We start from the raw sequence: 20,019 nt of genomic DNA, 5'->3' as shown, positions 1-20,019 counted from the left end.
AAAACACGAATTAAAACCGATTTCTTATGTATATCAAACTAATCACTAGTAACATTCACTACCTATAAGTATTTTATAATATAATTAAGCTGTTCTCAACATCTTGGCTTCTCGTTTCTCTTGTAATGCCTTCTTCTGTTCTTCTACAATCTTTTTTCTTTCTTGGAGGAACTCACCATATTCCTGCAAACAGATCAAATTCCGATTAGATTTTAGAAAGACAAATACTGAACCCAAAGGGTGTCTTAAATGATACTACTTCTTTTGTGGAAGACATTACTAGGCAAGAGCCATGGAAATCATATGAAATACAATGTTGAACACATTTTCTATTATTTGTTTATAACTTACTAAGATAAATAAATATTGTACTAACACAAGATTTTCTTTACTGTATGTAAGATACCCTCTACAACACAACCAAGTTATATATGAAACTAGCTTCCGCCCGTGGCTTTGCCCACATACAGTTCAGTATAAAAACGGTCAAAGTCTGTAAACGTCCAGGATAAAAACTATCCTATGTTCTTTCTAAAGTTCTCCCTCAGGTGAGTATCAGACTTTTACTGACTAAACTCATTGTTATTTCTACTGGAGCCCTTTGAGTACCAGAGCTGCAGTAACACTTAAGATCTTGCAGCCCACATAGTTTAACCCTAACAAAATCGTGAAATATTATAGAATAGTACCTTAGGGTCCAATTCTTTAACAATTTCTATTCCGCAAGTTCTTGCAGTGGCAATCAACATGACACAGATCTCCTGTAAAGATTTCCATTCCAGGGGTGGATCTTGAGACTTTATTTTTGCTATCTCGTAAAGATGTTTGTATGTTATTTTGCCACTGGTTTCCTTGACTGAAAAATATAAGAGCAATCATTAGTGGTAGGCGGCATTTACAAGTACTATATTATTCATTCATTTAAGTCATAGTTCACATAATCATCATCACATTTCCTTGAAGTCTCTATTTACTATATAAGCAGATCAAATGAACAATAAGAAAAACATAGCAATCAAATATTATAAATGAAAATTAAGAACTATGTATAAACCACCAATAAGTATAAATGGCTGGCTCTCTGCAAATACTTACCAGGTTCCATAGCTCCTCTACTTATGCCAGCAGCTTGCTTCAGAAAATATGATGCTGGAGGTTGATGTATTACAAGTTGGTAAGAACGATCAGCATTCACTTTGACCCTCGTCGGCAGAGGTATTCCTTGCTTTATATTAGCAGTACGCTCGTTGAAGTCCTTGCAAAACGCTGCTATATTGATATTACGCTGAAGTAAATAAAAATATAGGTTATGATTACAACATTGGTTACCTTACTATTATCACTTTACAAAGAAAACGTACGTACTTGACCAAGCATAGGACCTAAAGGCGGCCCTGCTGAAGCCATGCCAGCGGGAATGTTGGTTCGCAATTTCGTAGAATGATCAACTTTATCTGCTACTTTCTTCATGGATTTTAACCGAGCCACCGATTTAGACATTGTTATAAATTATAATCAGTTCACCGCCCGGAAACTAACTTTTGTAATGCTATTATGGAAATCAACACTTAACTAAAATTATTCATATAGTATTGCAGAATTCAAAACAAAATTAATAACCCCAGCACTAAATGGAAATTCTGGTTTTGATCATGACAGGACGGCAGGCTAGACAGATGATTTTGACATGAGATAAGCTTATTTTCCTAACGATTCTGATTATTATGACCTGAAACGCACCCCAGCTGAGTTTTGGCAATAGTGATGTTCCGAAAAATGCGAAAAAAGGCGGGAACCATTGAAGTGGAAAGGCGCGCTTTTTAATTTTTAAGCAAATTAAAATTAAAATATTAGGTTTTTTCGGGACTATATTTGTAAATAATAGTGTGAATATAGTGTAAATAAATAATTGTAAATAAATAGTTGTAAATATGGGGAAGAAGAGGCGGCGGAAAGATGATCTCATAGATGTCCCTCCAGACGTGAATCGGCCTGAGTCCGTAGATTCGGACTCCGAACTTTCGGTGGTGTCGGCATGCTCCAACTCCAAAGTCGAGGAGTCTAAAGATAAATATGCCATCTACAAAGTCAAAGGCTACGCACGGAAGTATCCGGAGGACTGTAAGAAGGAGGAGTTGGTTGTCTTCCTTAACCATATTGACGAAGGCAGGACTTTTACTGACAGAGATCGTATGGCTCTATCTAAGGGCATACGGGAGCATGGTGTGTCTGGGGTGATGCACTTGCGAAGCATTAATAGATACAAGGTTGGCGTCACTTTCGACTTACCGAACAACGCAAATATGTTCCTGAAGAAAAAACTGCTGGAGCAATTATCGCTCAGAGCGTCTATTCCTGCTGGTGATACTGAGGTCACCGGGGTACTCACTTCAGTACCAGTTGATATGGCAAATAAAGAAATTTTTTCGTTGATTGGTAGTTCAAAAAATGTCATCCAGGTAAGGCGTTTCATGCGCAGGGTAAGAGGTGATGGAGGTAAGTTCTCTTTCGTTCCTACACAGGCAGTAGCGGTTACTTTGCCTCAACCATCTTACCGCAATACATATATTTGGATTCTTGGCGGCATGAGGTAAATAAATATATCCCTCCTGTTAAGCAATGCCTTAAATGCATGCGATATGGGCATATCGCCAAATTTTGTAAAACTCGGAAGTCTGCTCGATCTGTTCTGAGCAACACAATTTTAAAATGTAACGTTGCTCCGCAGGATGCCAAATGTGCAAATTGCAAGGGCAATCACATTGCAATATCTTCAGCTTGTCCAATTAAAACAGCAGGTAGAGGAAAATAAAATAAAATCTCGAAACGCCACTTATTCAGACCTTTTTAATGTGAATTCATTCCCAGCTCTAACGGCACGCAATATTGACACGCAAATAAATAATCTTATGAAATCAGACAAATTTATAAATACATTAGTGGAAACACTTACGAAAATATTAAGCAATAAACAAACACCCATTAATTCAATGTCGATTAAAGAAGCTCTCAAATCAACTTTATGTGATAAATTTTCTTCTGCCTGTTAATGGATATTTCGGAATTAAATATTGTCCAATGGAATGCACAAAGCTTAAATAGTAACAAACATATATTTATTGACTTTCTTTATAGACACAATATTCATCTGGCAATCATTAGTGAAACGTGGTTAAAACCGCAACACGATTTTAAAATTAAACATTATAATATTGAAAGAAATGATATTGGTAACAAACATAATGGTGTTGCAATAATCATTCATAAAAGTATTAATTATACTCAAATTAAAACCTTCTGTGATAACTCATTACAAAATATTTGTGTTAAAATAAAAGTAAATAACAAAGAGTTATGTATAGTCAGTCTTTATAGTCCTTTGAATTGTAATCCGCAATTCTCAAAGGAAAAATTGGATCTATTAATAAAATCTATTCCTGAACCTTTCATATTGGCTGGTGATTTTAATGCTCATCACACATCTTGGGGCTGTGGCTCGGACTCTGTGCGTGGGCGCAGTATTCTACAGGTTATTGATGATAATAATTTGGTTCTGCTCAATGATGGTCAACCAACTACTGTTGGCTCCTTGACTTGGCGTCCTAATGCGTTGGATTTGACATTAGTTTCATCATCTTTAGCGCTGAATTGTGAATGGAACGTACATGATTGTCCTCTTGGTAGCAGTTATCACATCCCTGTAATCATAAAAGCAGTGATTAGCAATAATAGTTACATTAACAACAGTCATTATTCTTCTAATGTTGAGCATTTGCCTGTTTATCCAAATTACAAATTGGTAGATTGGAAGAGATATACCAGTAGTGTTGATGAATTGCTATATGATTTTGAAATCGACAGTTTACGTATTACTGACACATATCTTAGATTTTGTAGCATTTGCGCACAGCAGCCGCCAATTCTATAGTCAGTTCTGCACATTCTTCCAATAGATCTTGTTGCATTAGAAGTAATAAGCGACCTTCGCTTCCTTGGTGGAATCAAAAGTGCGCGGAAGCTGTAATAAACTTCAGAAACGCATATGTGGAATTTAAAATAATCCATCCGAAGAAACTTATTTGCAATTTAAAAGGTTACGGGCAGTTAAAAACTGGTTTTAAAAACAGAAAGGCAAAAAGTTGGTTTTCCTTTGTGAAACTTTTAATAGATCTACACCGATATCAATAATATGGAAATTTATGCGCAAATATAATAAAACATACAATGTCAGTGGTCATGAAGACGATACATGGATTTTAGATTTTCTTAAAAAATATACACCAGATTTTGTCCCATCAAGTGAAAAAATTTTCACTTCTGGTTGTAATTCTAGTAATTGCTACATGCTTGATCCCTTTACATTGCAAGAGTTGATGGCGGCTATAACTTCCAGGAGAGATACCACATGTGGTCTTGACGGAATGCCGTATATACTTTTCAAAAAACTTAATATTTCAGGTTTAAAATTATTTCTACAAATTTTGAATTTGTTATGGGAAAATGATATTATACCCCATAATTGGAAGGTTGATTGCCTAGTACCCATTCTAAAACCTGATAAAACTAAAATGAGTCCTGATTCTTATCGTCCCATAGCTCTTACTTCTTGTGTTGGTAAATTGTTTGAACAACTGTTAAAACAACGCTTAGAATTTTATATAGAAAAAAATAGTATCTTACCATCAAATCAATTTGGTTTTCGTAGGAATCGTTCCGCTCGTGAAAGTATTTGTCAACTGCAGCTTGATATTTATAAATCCATAACAGCAAATGAAAATCTGGTTGGAGTGTTCTTTGATGTTGCAGGTGCATTTAATAGTGTAAATATAGATATTCTATGTGATGAGTTATCACAGATAGGGATTCAGGGAAAATCATTAATTGGCTATCAAATTTCCTTAATAATAGGAAGTATTCGTAAAATTTAATAGGCACCTTTATGGTCCTAGACTATCGGCTAAGGGAGTTTGTCAAGGTGGAATATTGTCACCTTTAATATTTATATTGTATATACATAGATTAAATTTAATTTTAGGGGCTCAAGTTAAAAATCTACAGTTTGCAGATGATCTTGTGGTTTATTCATCTGGGAAGAACATTTCGCAAGTAGTTGAGACAGTCAATGTTGCATTAACACATTTGCACAATTACTTCTCTTACCTTGATCTCACTATCAATCCATTAAAGTCCAAAGTAGTCGTTTTCGGCAAGCGGAATCATAATTTACCCGCTGTGTTGTATCATAATTGTGCATTACCCAGCTCTCTTGAAGTTAGATTTTGGGAGTTATATTTACACACAATTTGTCCTGGAGTAATTACATTAGGAATATTGTTGCCAAAGCAAATAGAGGTTTTAATGTTTTAAAATCCTTGAGTGGAACTTACTGGGGAGCAGACCCAAAAATATTATTATTGTTATATAAATCTTTAGTACGTAGTCACTTTGAATATGGTTTTTATTGCTTTGCTGCAGATTCAAAACATGTAAATAGTTTAAATATTTTGCAAAACAAATGTTTGCGGGTTATTACTGGGGCATTCAGAAGTACTCCTGTGAACGCTTTGCAGATTGAATGTAATGTTGCACCTCTAGCTATTCGTTTTGATTTCTTATTGGAAAGATTCTTTCTGAAGCTTTATAGTGTTTCTGGTAATAGTCTTTTAAACAATCTTGTACATTTAGCTACACATACTACTTTAAAACCTTTTTATATATTACAAAGTCTTAAAAAATTTAAAGCTTTTATTGAAAATATTAACATTCATCAATCAAAACATATCCTGCCTTGTTATGAAGGTTCATTTAGTAGTAAATTTCCAGCTATAACTGTCATTATAAAGAAGAGAAAGAATTGTCTTCTAAAGAGGATGTGTATAATATGTTGTCAGAGTGGTCAGATCACAAATTTGTATATACTGATGGTTCCAAGAATGATAGAGCGGCTTCTTTTGCTATTTATGAGCCTACTTCAAATATCGGTATAGGCATGAAAATTGACAAAATGCCAGTATTTTACAGCTGAAGCTGTTGCAATCTTGAGTGCACTGAAACATATAAAAAAATCCAATTTAGAGTCTAGTAAATGGGTCATAATAAGTGATAGCATGAGTGTCCTACAAAATATAGCAAATAATAAATTCCATGCTAACACTAACTACATTATTCATCTGATTAAGGAAATGTGGGTACAATTGATTGAGTCAAATATTGAAGTTCAATTTGTATGGGTACCATCTCATATTGGCGTTAAAGGAAATGAAAAGCAGACTATCTTGCCAAAAAAATTGTCGAACTGGAGGATTCAATTCCCAGCAGCGATAAAAGTGTTTCCATACCTTACACAGATGTAGTTAGTCTCTTAAGGCAACGCATGTGTGAAGCGTGGGGGAGACATTCATATAATTGTGTGCACAATGAAAATGTGGGTTCATGGTTTAATACTCTCGATGTCCAAGTTAATACTGTACCTTGGTTCTGTAAAAATAACATTTTTTTAAATAGGAAATTTTATTCAATTATTTGTCGTATGCGTTTTGGTCATTGCAGATTAAATTATCACCTTCATCGTCTCAAAATGGTCAGCTCAGCATATTGTGATTATTGTCAATTGCAAAAGGTTCAAACACTACATCACATCTTTTTTGAGTGTTCGTCTTTCAACATTCAGCGCCTTGTGTTGTCGGATGAGCTTCTAAAAATTTACAAAAATCCTGAAATGGTCCCGCTTAGCTTACAGGAGTTGCTTATGAATGCTTCAACTTATATATATTTGTACAGATTCATATTGGAAACAGTTAATGACATTTAAATGTTCATAAAAGTTAGCATTACCTTTGTATATATAATTTATATATAGTTTTTTAAAATATTCTATTATATTTGTCTAATTTATGGTGTATATAAATAAATAATAGCATATGAATAGGGGAAAAAGGTGAAACCTTTAAATAACATCAACTTGACGTAAAAAATACGTTGACACTGTCTTTAAAAAAAAAAAAAAATTGATATGACTTGACATGAAATTATGCCTTTAACGGCTGGATTAGGAAAAAAAAACCTGGATAATAAAAGAAGACAATGACTTGACAAAAAATTATTGATTTGACATGAATTAAACACGTATGACAAAATTTTTAAAAAATATTACGAAAGAAATAAATACCTACGAAAGACTAGGCAGTATGGTCGAAAGACTTTAGCCTGCCCTATGGGCAAAAAAAAAAATAGTGATGTTCCTTTTCGTGTTTTCGGATATCTTTCCAAACTTTATGTTATCCAGAAATTCTGGAATAATAAAAATATTCGACTTATTTTTAAGAGATCGTCTTTCTTCCAAAAAAAAAAATAATCCTTTCTTCGTTATTTTTTATTGCTGCGAATACAAATTCAGCTGATGACGAATCTCACAAATCGTGTGTGTGTTGTCACTTGTCAGTTTTGCATTTGTCACCACTCTTTGTGAATAGTGAATAGAAAATAATTTATATTTTTATTTTATAAATTAAAACGTAGCTATAGTATCCACATCAATAGTTATATATTTCTAAAGATTATGGTATTTTGCACACCACTTATAGTGGATTGCATGGAAAAATATGTGTATATGTCGTGAAAAATAATTAAATAGTTCATAATGTGGTCGTTTTTCTCTCGGGATCCTACGAAGGATTTCCCCTACGAAGTAGGAGATCCTGTGCCTGGATTAGAAGACAGAAGCGTGTGGACTCTGCACAAGGGCAAGAAGAGAGGCACGCAAGATGAAGTATCAATATTTTTATTCGATGTTCAGAAGAATTCTGAAACACTTTTGACATAGCTAAGGCCTCCTTAAAGAAACTAAAGACTATGAGACACCCTAGCCTTTTACATTATTTAGATAGCTGTGAAACTGAGAAATTTTTATATGTAGCTACTGAGTATGTAGAGCCTCTAGCCACGCACCTAGAGCAAACAAAACTTGTAGGCCCACAGAAGCAGCTATTTCTTTCCTGGGGCATATTTCAAATCACTGTAAGTAATCTATGTATAATTCCACCAGAATGTCAGTTGATAAAATAGGCTCATTCATGGTCAATTATCTGATTGCATCATCAATAAAATAATGAGCACAAAAGTTTGTTGATAATTTAATTGATTCTTCACTGTGATTGGTCAAACATACAAATCATTTTAACAGCCATAATAATCTTTGTTCCTTTTTGTTACAGAGAGCATTATCATTTTTAAATAATGATGGAAACATGAGGCACAATAATGTGTGCCTGTACGCGGTTTGTCACGCTAGCGGGAGAATGGAAACTTGGCGGCTTTGAGTTCCTCACAACCCAAAGTCCGGACACTGGCAACTCTATACCTATTAAAATATTGCCAGCACTTGAAATATATGATCCTCCTGAGAAGAAGGACCCAGTCAAATTAAAAACAGTCACCAAGTGGTAAATATAGCATTACTCGTAATTTAGCCAGTTTTGTATTGTTTATGCAGCTGTATCTGGTTAACAATTTAAGCCTACCCATATATATATAGTTATATATAGTTTGTATATGTATAGTATAGTATATGTATAGTTTAGGCTAGGCAGATAATGTATTATTTGGCAACTTTGGTGTAGTTTATTTCTAGCTGAAGACTGTCATAATGTCAACAAATTTTTTGTTATGATTTATTATTGATTTATACAATACTTCAATGATGAGATATCTTTATTTCCCATAAGAATTACAATTCACTTACATGAGAAAACTTAAGAATATATTTACAAACATTATTGGTTGTGTTCAGTAACAGAGTTAACTACCTTTTAAACATAACACACATTAAAATAGTGTGTGGATAGACAATACATACTTGCATAGTTAACTACTAAATATACAGTACTGTAAAAATTTATTTATTTATTTTAAATACTTTTTGCACATTGTACAACAGTGGACTTAACGCCTTAAGCGTTCTCTACCAGTCTACCTTAGGGTGGTGGTGAAATAGAAGTGGTAGGTGGTGCAACACAATTTGAGCATCAGTGGAAGATAACAAAAATATATATTTATGCTTATATGAATATAATAAAAATGCTAATATGTTCTTTCCCTTGCTATAACAGTTCATCAGACATGTGGGGTTTAGGCTGCCTAATATGGGAAGCATATGACGGGCCCCTAAAGAACCAGCCTGCGCTCAAAACTACTGACAACATACCAAAGCAGCTATGCACGTTATATTGTGAACTGGTCAGTGCCAATCCTGCATCGAGGCCAAACCCTGCTGATATCATTACAAGGTAAATAACACCAAAATGCAGTTATATATACTTTAACAAGAGAGACTTGAAATATGTTACGTTAAGGTAACACAATACATTAAGATCCTTACATTCTCAATTTGTGGGTATGCATTAAAATACAAAAAAATTATTTATATAAGGATACTCATAACTTTTACGTCTATTTCTCCAAGAAGCCTTGTTTAAAAACAAACACCTCTTGGTAGCCTGCTATAAAATATAGCTATGTTATTGTAATAATATTATTTTTGCAGAATATGTGAACATATTTTAATCTCTCGTAAATCTATTATTTGATCACACAACTCCATTTTAATTATGTGAAAATAATCCTTGTATGTGTTTCAGGTGTAGAAAAATGGGTGGCTTTAAAAATGACTTGATAGACACAATGCTGTTTCTTGAAGAGATACAAATAAAAGATAAAGTGGAGAAGGGCAAATTCTTCTCCACGCTCAGTTCTTACTTGGACAACTTCCCGGAATCTGTGTGTGTTCATAAGATCTTACCACAGCTGTTGACAGCTTTTCATTATGGAGACGCTGGGTCATTTGTTTTGGCTCCCATGTTTAAGGTATTAATACTCATTCAAAAAAACTTATTGGTACAGATAAAACTTTTCATTGTAACTTTATTCAAATACCTATGCTAAAAATACTGCCTCTAAAATACATAATTGAGTTTGTATAAGTATCAGAAAATATTGTAACAGCTGTTTAAATGTAACCATATTAAAGAAGGTACATATTGTAAATAACATATTGTGCACCAATATATTCCATAAATATATCAATAAGTTAAATGTTTCAATTGAGAACAGAGTTAAAATTTGTTTTTTCTTGTTTCAGTTGGGTAAACTGTTAGACGATGCTGACTACCAGAAGCAAATAGTTCCATGTGTTATAAAACTCTTTGCTTCCAACGACAGGACAACGCGTTCTCGCTTGCTGCAACAGTTAGACCAATTTATTATGCATCTACAAAACTCTACTGTAAGTATTTTTTACTTACTTTTCCCACCAATTTGGTGGGACCTAAGGCACCAAACTCTGTCACCATGAAACATTGCTCAAGCACACAGATACAAATTATAGGTCAATTTAGGTCTGAATCGGAATTTAGGTCTAGACCGCAATCGAATTTTATGAAAACCATACTTACATCCCACATGAAAGAAACATACTGTAGTAAAAATCTGATCTTCAATGAAAGATGTACTACCAAATTGCATAATTGTTCATTTCTTTGTACTAACTCTTGGTATTGAGTGGCATTCAGTAAACATAAGTACGGCAGACTGAGCGCGATATCTAATACGGATGTGTACGTAATTCTGTCATTGTTACACTGGAAAAAACAATTGATAAGCCACTTACGGTATGCGTCATTTACTTTCGTATGAGCAAATATTACACGTTGATGCAAAGTGCCGGAATAAATTGTATTTAAAGACAAGCAACATAAATTGCATTTTATTTAAATAAATGTTTAAAAAAATCTGTCACGTACACAGTACAGACTTCTGAATCTGCCACATAATTAGGCATGTGACCTACAAAACATAGCATGAAATAAAATTGTTTCTTCTTTCTTTTCAATCATCGTTAAAATTGCAGGTAAACGACCAAATATTCCCCCAAGTGGTTCACGGGTTCTTAGACACAAACCCCATCATTCGGGAGCAGACAGTCAAGTCGATAGTGCACCTCTCCTCTAAGCTGAACTATAACAACCTCAATGTGGAGGTGCTGCGTCACTTCGCGAGGCTGCAGGCTAAAGATGATCAGGGGGGGATACGGTATGTTATTACTCCTGTCTTATGTAATTTTCCCTCAAGTGCAAGGGGTCCTAGGTTTGAACCCCATCATTCGGGAGCAGACAGTCAAGTCGATAGTGCACCTCTCCTCTAAGCTGAACTATAACAATCTCAATGTGGAGGTGCTGCGTCACTTCGCGAGGCTGCAGGCTAAAGATGATCAGGGTGGGATACGGTATGTTACTTCTTCTGTCATATTGAATATTCCCTCAAGTGGTACACGGCTTCCTCGATACGAACCCCATCATTCGGGAGCAGACAGTCAAGTCGATAGTGCACCTCTCCTCTAAGCTGAACTATAACAATCTCAATGTGGAGGTGCTGCGTCACTTCGCCAGGCTGCAGGCTAAAGATGATCAGGGGGGGATACGGTATGTAGCTTCTTATATCATATCTAATTTTCCCTCAAGTGGAAGGGGTCATAGACACGAACCCTATCATTCGAGAGCAGACAGTCAAGTCGATAGTGCACCTCTCCTCTAAGCTGAACTATAACAACCTCAATGTGGAGGTGCTGCGTCACTTCGCCAGGCTGCAGGCTAAAGATGATCAGGGGATACGGTATGTAGCTTCTTATATCATATCTAATTTTCCCTCAAGTGGAAGGGGTCATAGACACGAACCCTATCATTCGAGAGCAGACAGTCAAGTCGATAGTGCACCTCTCCTCTAAGCTGAACTATAACAACCTCAATGTGGAGGTGCTGCGTCACTTCGCGAGGCTGCAGGCTAAAGATGATCAGGGTGGGATACGGTATGTTGTAACTATTGTCATAATATTTAACCAGGAAATAAAAAAAATTACATTTTCTATGTTTCTGTACGAATATTATGAAGACGATGTGGTTTTTGTTAGCTCCGACATTTAATTGATTTGAAAAAGCTTTCATTGTTTGAAAACAAAGCTATCCCCGAGTGACATAGGGTTCACATAATCTGGCTATGAGGAAGCAGTTTCCACAGTAGGCGAATGAAACTGCGAGACAGCTGTTAAAAAAACCCTCTTTATAATATTTATTTATTTATTGCAAAATATATACTATTACAGATATGCATCCTTATCCTAGCTAAACATTTCCCTGTTAGGGCGCAACAAATTAACTTAATACTAGATAATTAGGTAGCTTTTTAACATTTATCAAAACTATTCCATTTCCAGGACAAACACAACAGTATGTCTAGGCAAGATCGCTCAACATTTGCACCCACAAATCCGGCAGAAGGTTCTAGTGTCAGCGTTTGTTCGCGCCACAAGGGACAACTTCCCGCCGGCCAGGCAAGCGGGAGTGTTGGCTTTAGCGGCCACGCAACAGTACTTCTTGTTAGCAGAAGTCGCTAATAGGGTGCTGCCTGCTCTGTGTCCTTTGACTAATGACCCGGAGAAACAAGTAAGTTTTCAATAAATAGTTTAAAACATAATAGTTAGTTACTAGTAAAACATAATTACTCCTTCATTTTAACATTAAGCTCGAGAGATGCGCGTAACCACGCGCGTAGTCAGCGTAGTAACCATGAGTTTAAATGGATGTATGAGACACACACCGCTTGCGTAACGACGCGCGTGTCTACGTTACGCAAGCGGTGTGGCCTGTCTCATACATTTCCATACATTACAACTCATGGTTACGCCGTAACTACGCGCGTGACTACGCGCGTGGTTACGCATACGCATCCGGTCTGCTCGAGCCTTCATATTTGATACCTACGTAAAAAAAATGTTAAAACTTATGTGACTTTTCTGCATACTTTTATGGAAGCCCTTAAATAATTCAGGATATATGTTGTTGGAAATGAGAAAAATCTTCGGTTTTTATTAAATGAAAAGATATAGATAAAAACATATTTTTGTGAATAAAACATGATGGTATTCACAGGTACGCGATGCAGCTTTTAGGACTATCAAAGGTTTTCTCGGCAAATTGGAGAAGGTTTCTGAGGATCCCAGCTTGAAAGAAGGAATGGGTAAGTTGCCATATTCTTAATCTTGCCTTAAACTAATGGTCTAATCGCAAATTTTGTGCAATCGTGACGTTTGAGTTTGCTCAACTTAGCGCATTTGCGCAATAGGCTAGTTTCCTAAAAAATAATAATTAGTCCGTCTTGTAGATTGGCCAAAATTAAGCGATACGTATTTTTTCTTTTTTAAATTGGATCAGAACTTGTTAAGATATAGCGTGTTAAAGTTGAGTGTGACGTCACAAGTTGCTACAATTTTCAGGACACTGTGACGTAAAAGGCCCCCACTCCTAATTTTTGAAGTGTATTATCTTTGTCATTTTATGTTTAATTAAAAAAAGAAAAAATACGTATCCAATATTTTTTAATTATCTAAAAAGCGGACTAAATATTATTTCATTATTTCGACCCTGGAAACTACCCTATTCACTTGACAAACTTTTGAAACTACATCCTTAACTGAGCCTCTTTCTAAAATGTTAAATCTCTTTAGAAGTTATAATTGACACGTTTTTTCTAACCCCTATTCCATCTTTAACTTTCTACAGAGGCAGACGTACACACAGCGACTCCGTCACTCAGTAACGCAGCAGCCACGTGGGCCGGTTGGGCAGTGACGGCCGTGACTGCCAAATTCTACCGTTCTCATTCCGATACTGCAAGAGTGTCGCATCCTAAGTCTGTGCTGTCGAAACCTGGTTCTTTAGGTAAGTTAAGCAATTATATTAAAGGAACAATGTATTGTTAGAAGATTAATTGTGATAAAGTAGTAGAATGATACTTAACTGTTTTCTAAATATCAGTGTTGTTTTGTATACCATTCATATTTCAATTTTGAAATATGTATTTCAATTTTATTAAATCTACGAAAAGGTTATCTTGCAGAGGCAGCTTCCAAGAAGAAATTGTGAAGCACAAAAAAATCTCACTTGTTATGAAAACCTTTAATAAAATAAGTTAAATAAGTGTGCTGGCGAACAATTCAAATGTCGAAGGGCCCTGTCCGTAAAAAGTTATATAATTTTTTTCTCATTTTAGTGAAGGAGAAAACATATAAATACCTCCCCTTTTACAGAACAACCGTCATCAAGCAGTATGTCGACGACTACATCATCAGTAACGTCGATGACGTCACTGGAGCACAGCGAGTCGGCGTCAGACTACGATCCCGATCACTGGGACATGGCGGCGTGGGGCGAGATCGACTCTAGCGCAGGTATGTTGTATATCCGGGGCTGCGGGTTGTTCGAAAGAGATACCGCGGCCCTGGTACATAAAAGGCCTATGACGGAACACGACGGTTTTTAGTCAGTAAGAGTCTGACACTTCCTCACCGCTGCTAACCCACAGCGGGAGGGGTCATTTGATGATTTTTGACGTCGGAAAAAAAAGGTATGTTGTATATCAAGCAGTATGTCAAATTGATAATAACTGGTATTAAATTAACTCTTCATTGTTTCGTGAGAAACATTCTAAACCATTCAATTATCTCAAAAAATATATTCTAAAGTTTTCGCTGTGTATCATCACTTATATTTCTTAATTTTATGGGCCGCTGTTTTAAAACAAAAGGAAGGAAATATAAAATTTCTTGGTTAGGTCTGATATTCTTTATTTCATTAATCACAGATATGTGTAGATAGCAGCTACGATAGTAAAATGATTGTAAAAATAGAAATGATTATTTTTCCGACCCAAATATCGACCAATAGAATTGCACCATTCGACGTCACGTGGTACAACCTACATGGTAATAAACTGATAATTTTTTTTGAATATTTTCTCTGGTCGTTGCTACGTCAAACTGACAGGTTGTGGCCGACATTTGGGACGGAAAAATAATCTCCCACACGAGCTTCATAATTATCTGGCATTTCCCTCAAGGTTTCTGCAACAATAAAGTCGTCAAGTTTTCAGGAAATCACTCGCGCTTCGCGCTCGTGATTTTTTAACCTGAAAAACTTGACTCCTTCATTTGTTTGCAACGAACCTATCGGGAAATACCCGATAATTTTGAAGCTCTTGTGGTATTATAAGTGAAAATTGCACTAGTTACTTACACAATAAAATCACAAATATTATACTGATTGACATGATATTTGAATATAAGCTACACGAATATTTTAATTTATTCTAATTGTACATATGTATTATCCTAACGAGACATACAAAATTGTTAGTGCTATTTTATAGCAATTAAATAATAATATCACTCATTTTCTTGGTTTTCACAGCTCTCAGATGGCAACCTGAAACAAAATAAATACATCTTATTATTTAATGTACTTGCGATTATATTACTTATAGTAACGTTAGACGAAATAACTTTTTCGCTCGTTTACTAAAGAATCCTAACACTATAAATGCGCAAGTAACTTTGTCAGTTTGCCCGCTGTCTGTCGCCCTTTCACGCCAAAATTACTGAACCGACCCTCACTTAACGTATACCACACAGATAACCAAGAGCCTGAGACCGGACGTAGGCTTTTTCCATCCGGTTACGAGAATGTACCCAGAGAATGTACGAGAAGGTTAGGGGATCAGCTAGTACCAGAATTACATATTGATTTCTGTCGTTTTATATAAATGTCAGTATTTCACAGTTGTTACAATGAATTTCTATGTATGTGATAGGTACCGGCGCGAGCGCAAAGTCCCCGCCGAGCAGCGGCAGTGCGCAAGCGACGCCGGCGCTGGCCGCGCTGTGTGAGGACGAGTGGGACAACGAGGAGTGGGGCGAGCTGCAGGAACAACCCGTGTGTAGCAATATTGTTATTTTTGTTTTCATTATTTGTTTGAGAATGTTGGATATGGGTGCAGGTGAGGCGAAGAAAAGACGTGTTTCCTTGACGACTGTTATATTTCGAATGAAAGAATGTACGATTGAAGTGAATATTGAATGATTGAATTTTTGACGAATGATTTAGGTAGGTATAAACTATATATATTTGTAAAGGAGGTATTATACGTACATGATGATATTCCAACATAGAAGGCTAATACTCGTGTAAAAATACGTTGTTATCAGTGGGTTTTAGTTTTGTAAACTGGGTCGTTAGATTTTCTGACTGTAAGGTTTCTTCATCTTAAGTTATTCAAAAATCTTATCAAAAAGTATGAAGTTTTGGATGAACATCTCATACTTTTTTATGCATTTATATGTATTATCATCTATGAATCTTTTTTATATGCAAACTCATTTTGTCTTTTAAGCATCTTTCTACCATATCATCTTCCTTAAAATGACTTTTTGGACGTGTTATAAGAAAGTTAATAACACACAATTCCAAAGAACCAGTACTCACAGTGTCCAATAAAAGACTTTGGCCTGACTCGAAATAACAAAATTCTAAATTCCACAGTGCGCAGAAGCCGAGCTAGCGAGTCCATCGGAAACGTGGAACAACTCGCAATGGACGGACCCGGTGCTGAACAACGCGAACGCGACGTACGTGCGCGGCGGCCGCCTCGAGCACCGCCCCGCCGCGCATCAGAACAGCAACGACTCGCTCGGCGGCTGGGAGGATACGGAGTTCGAGCCTATTGAGGAGAATGTTGATGGTAATTTAAGCTTAACTATAACTTTAATATATTATTATATCCTATATATAATTACGGATATAGATGTTTTATTTCTGACTGAGCCGTACTTGCATGTAAATGTACATGCACGTCTTTATATAATAAGTACGGTCCTGCGCCTGAACTCTCTCCGGTCGTGTCGGTTTTCCGTCCAATCGGGCTATAACATGTCCTGCGCAACTGGCTGATCTCTTTATATGAGAACAACCGGCATGACCGATAATCGGCTAGGAAGACATTTTTGTGTACTACAGATGTTTTATTTTACGGAAGCGTGTAAGCCCGTGTGTGATAAATGTACCTCTATTTACACATTGCGTATTTGCGACTCCCGTTGTACCATAAAATTGTTTCTGCACAGTGTTCCACGCGATTTTCACATGTTTGGCGAGAGCTACTTATATTCAAAAGGTGTTTATTAATTCACAGAAAACAACGCTTCCAAAATGGACGAGATGCGAAGAAAGAGAGAGGAAAGGAAGCTTCAGAGACAAAGAGAGATGGAAGCCCGTCGTTCAGCCCGGGGTCAGGGGCCCATGAAATTGGGAACTAAGATCACCACCGCGCCCCCACCCTTCTAGTGAAACTGCGCTTACGCATACACGGTGAACGATACTTGAAAAATAATCTTTTGAATTTGGGACTTTTTTCAAAATACTTTTTTGGATGTTGTCTAACTGTTAATTGAAGAGATCGCTACATTGGACTTAAAGGGCCTTACTACAAAAACTTTAAACCCTGTTTTACACTTGTCTAATAAAATTTTGGCTGCAAAATGAACCATATGTCAACGTCATAATTTGACATTTTTTTAGACAAGGCATAAACTGACGTTTAAAAGTTTTGGTGGTAAGACGGGATATGTTCTGTTTAGTCATTTTTGAGTGCTTATCTTGGATTAGGGATGGCAACACAAAATTATATCGAGGCTAATGAAATTGAGTAAAAATGATTTTGCATAAAGTAATGTATAACTGGTTATGTACTTGAACATCCAGCAAAATGAACTTTAAGATATTTTTAAATTGAGCAAATTACCCTGAGATATCTCGTCGATTAATTTAGTTGCCTTCCCCACTCCAAACATTCCCAGCATACATCTCGATTATTGGATATTCGATACTCTTCACATTTTTGTTCGAAAACGGTTCTGACTAAATCGAATGCAGATATATGACCAACTTGAAATGTTTAGTTAAAAATGTATTTCTCTAGATTAAGTTTTGCTTTATTTATTTTCTACATTTATCACTTAAATTACATACATTCAAATTGTATTCTTTACATATCTATCAACTTGCTGAATTTGACTACAATTATTATATTAGGCTCTACAGAATTCTGACACAGAACCATTTTTTTATTATTGTACTATATCTAGCTATAGTCTATGGATGAGTTTGGTGACTGTTTTTATAATAAATCAAAAGAACTGCTACGACGAGATTTACAAAAATATTTAATGCCTATTAAAAACATGAAATAATAAAAAAACATTGGTATTTGTTCGGACTTTACTGCAACGACCCCCGCAAACGTATAAATGGCTTTTGGAAAATATTATCGTATATATTTCACTTTAACTAAACGCTATTAAAATAATATATAACTCTAATTTAAATGCATTAAAATTCAAAATCTGGTGTAAAATTAACAGATATATGAACTGCCCGTAGATCGCTAGGTGTGGGCACAGCCTTAAATAAAAAAAAAACAAAATAATTCCATTCCATCGATTGTGAGTCGGTTACGTCAACATAGTGTTCTGATTGGTCGACATTAGGGAACAAATATTGTAAATTGATATGCACCAAATATAGAGCGCAGAAGTGAGACTAGACGCCAATAAGGCATAAAGTAATATTTTCAAATTGTTCGTAGCGAGACATTCGTAACGCTGTACGGTGATTTTTGACCCTGAAGTGGTGATTTTTAACTATATCGAGATATGATATTGAATTTTACAACTTTTGTATAGTGACGTGATTAAGTCGATAGGTTATCGATATTTTGTGGACATCCCTAGCTGGGCTTATGCACGTCACTATAAAAAAGTCGATGATACATAATCGATTGCCATGTTTTCCTCTAGCTTGTAACTATGCGTATTGTATTCAAATAAATGTACAGATATTGAAAAAAAAAATGAAAATGCTTTTTTTCCTGTGGTGATTATGGGATTTGTGCAATCGGCAAATGAGGGTGTCAATTCGATGTAAGTGCTTGTATGGCGAGTGAATGTTTTATTGATTAAACCGGTACTTGAAACTGTGGCTAAATTACTTGCGACACATCAAATATGTTACATACATATGAAACAGAATAGATAGATATAAGTCATAAGTATACATGTTTGTCTATTACTTTGATTTAAATCGATTTACTTTCACAAAGCTAATTCTGGATATCTTACCTACATGCTACTGATATTATAAATGTGAAATTTTAATAAGATGATGTTTCTTACTCTTCGAGGCTAAAACTACTGGATTAATTTTGATACCTATGAATATAACACAAATGTCTACTACTTTACTTTTTATCCATCCGTGGAATGCAGTTCCCTCGGGACGCGGGTGGAAGATACCCATTAAAACACCTCACAATTTCAAGTATACGGTATTCCTGACACCGCTCGTATGTATAGTGATCGCTATTTTATATGTATTATAAAAATATATATAAGTATATACTTACAATATGAAGTATCAGACTGGATCGGTCTATGATTTTATTATAATGTATTTCGCATTCTACATTGTACTTATTTATGTATTTTGTCAAGTGTAATACAGTCAAGTCTTTCACAGTTTTACAATATCTTTCCAATTTTCCCTTACAATCCATTTTACAGTATTATTCTTCAATAGGTAAACAAACTGCACAGACGCCTTTACATACAAACGCACAAGAAGCAGATATAATATATGTATGTAAATATATTTTCAAGACATAACAGATACTTCTCTCATGATATACAATTCTATTTTATTCATAATTTGAAGTTAATAGGCAGACAGCTTGGCATGTACCACTTCCATGATTTTAGATTTCCTGGCTCCATACATTGGTTCCAACATTCCGTTGGTACAAATGTTGGAGCCAGCATGGAGTCGGCTTTAGAAGTATACTTTATTTTTCTGACCGTCGACTGCAGGTAATTATATAAAGATGTTTATCGTACGAAATGAGGAATATTATTGAGAATGTTGAAATTAGGGATAGGAACTATTCTTAGACCAGTTTTATTTTACTGGTATATGTTATAGATTGCGATGTATGGAAATCAGATGTTTAGAAAGTGTTCGCTACTAACGCTACAGAATATACGCGGATAAATCCCTCGATACGAATTGATACTGTAATTGACTATGGTAA

The 20,019-nt window shown here is 35.5% G+C and overlaps 2 protein-coding genes and 2 long non-coding RNA genes across 4 annotated transcripts; 1 reads left to right on the top strand and 3 right to left on the bottom strand.

Moving 5' to 3' along the window:
- Positions 1 to 10: 10 nt before the first annotated feature.
- LOC110378595 (large ribosomal subunit protein uL11m) lies at positions 11 to 1,670 on the bottom strand. The gene is made up of 4 exons (XM_021337929.3): positions 1,366 to 1,670; positions 1,096 to 1,285; positions 690 to 856; positions 11 to 183 (listed from the first exon to the last, which is right to left on the bottom strand). Exons 1-4 carry the CDS (start codon positions 1,498 to 1,500, stop codon positions 85 to 87), a joined length of 591 nt encoding a protein of 196 aa, XP_021193604.2. The 5' UTR covers positions 1,501 to 1,670; the 3' UTR covers positions 11 to 84.
- A 1,158-nt stretch (positions 1,671 to 2,828) lies between these two features.
- On the bottom strand, positions 2,829 to 4,867 carry LOC135118288 (uncharacterized). The gene is made up of 2 exons (XR_010277483.1): positions 4,681 to 4,867; positions 2,829 to 3,698 (listed from the first exon to the last, which is right to left on the bottom strand). It is a non-coding gene; the product is annotated as an uncharacterized LOC135118288 (long non-coding RNA).
- Positions 4,868 to 6,012: 1,145 nt separating this feature from the next.
- LOC135118287 (uncharacterized) lies at positions 6,013 to 6,996 on the bottom strand. The gene is made up of 4 exons (XR_010277482.1): positions 6,835 to 6,996; positions 6,563 to 6,694; positions 6,339 to 6,477; positions 6,013 to 6,047 (listed from the first exon to the last, which is right to left on the bottom strand). It is a non-coding gene; the product is annotated as an uncharacterized LOC135118287 (long non-coding RNA).
- Positions 6,997 to 7,421: 425 nt separating this feature from the next.
- Yata (yata) lies at positions 7,422 to 19,451 on the top strand. The gene is given in 15 exon segments (XM_064039878.1): positions 7,422 to 7,808; positions 7,811 to 8,016; positions 8,214 to 8,275; positions 8,277 to 8,441; positions 9,108 to 9,284; positions 9,636 to 9,861; positions 10,136 to 10,279; positions 10,904 to 11,085; positions 12,263 to 12,491; positions 12,978 to 13,065; positions 13,608 to 13,766; positions 14,135 to 14,275; positions 15,694 to 15,815; positions 16,422 to 16,620; positions 17,071 to 19,451. Coding segments are annotated over 15 exon segments (2,421 nt in total). The 5' UTR covers positions 7,422 to 7,639; the 3' UTR covers positions 17,223 to 19,451.
- Positions 19,452 to 20,019: the final 568 nt, after the last annotated feature.

This window comes from Helicoverpa armigera, chromosome 20, assembly GCF_030705265.1.
Source record: "Helicoverpa armigera isolate CAAS_96S chromosome 20, ASM3070526v1, whole genome shotgun sequence".
In the NCBI taxonomy this organism is placed as follows: domain Eukaryota; kingdom Metazoa; phylum Arthropoda; class Insecta; order Lepidoptera; family Noctuidae; genus Helicoverpa; species Helicoverpa armigera.
This window is presented reverse-complemented; position numbering and strand designations above follow the sequence as displayed.

Excerpts from the sequence above, each read along its gene's own strand:
- LOC110378595 (XM_021337929.3), bottom strand. The coding sequence starts at position 1,500 with ATGTCTAAATCGGTGGCTCGGTTAAAATCCATGAAGAAAGTAGCAGAT. Across the intron at positions 1,286-1,365 it reads TAGGTCCTATGCTTGGTCAA|CGTAATATCAATATAGCAGC; the intron begins GTACGTACGTTT and ends TATTTACTTCAG. Across the intron at positions 184-689 it reads TTAAAGAATTGGACCCTAAG|GAATATGGTGAGTTCCTCCA; the intron begins GTACTATTCTAT and ends ATCTGTTTGCAG.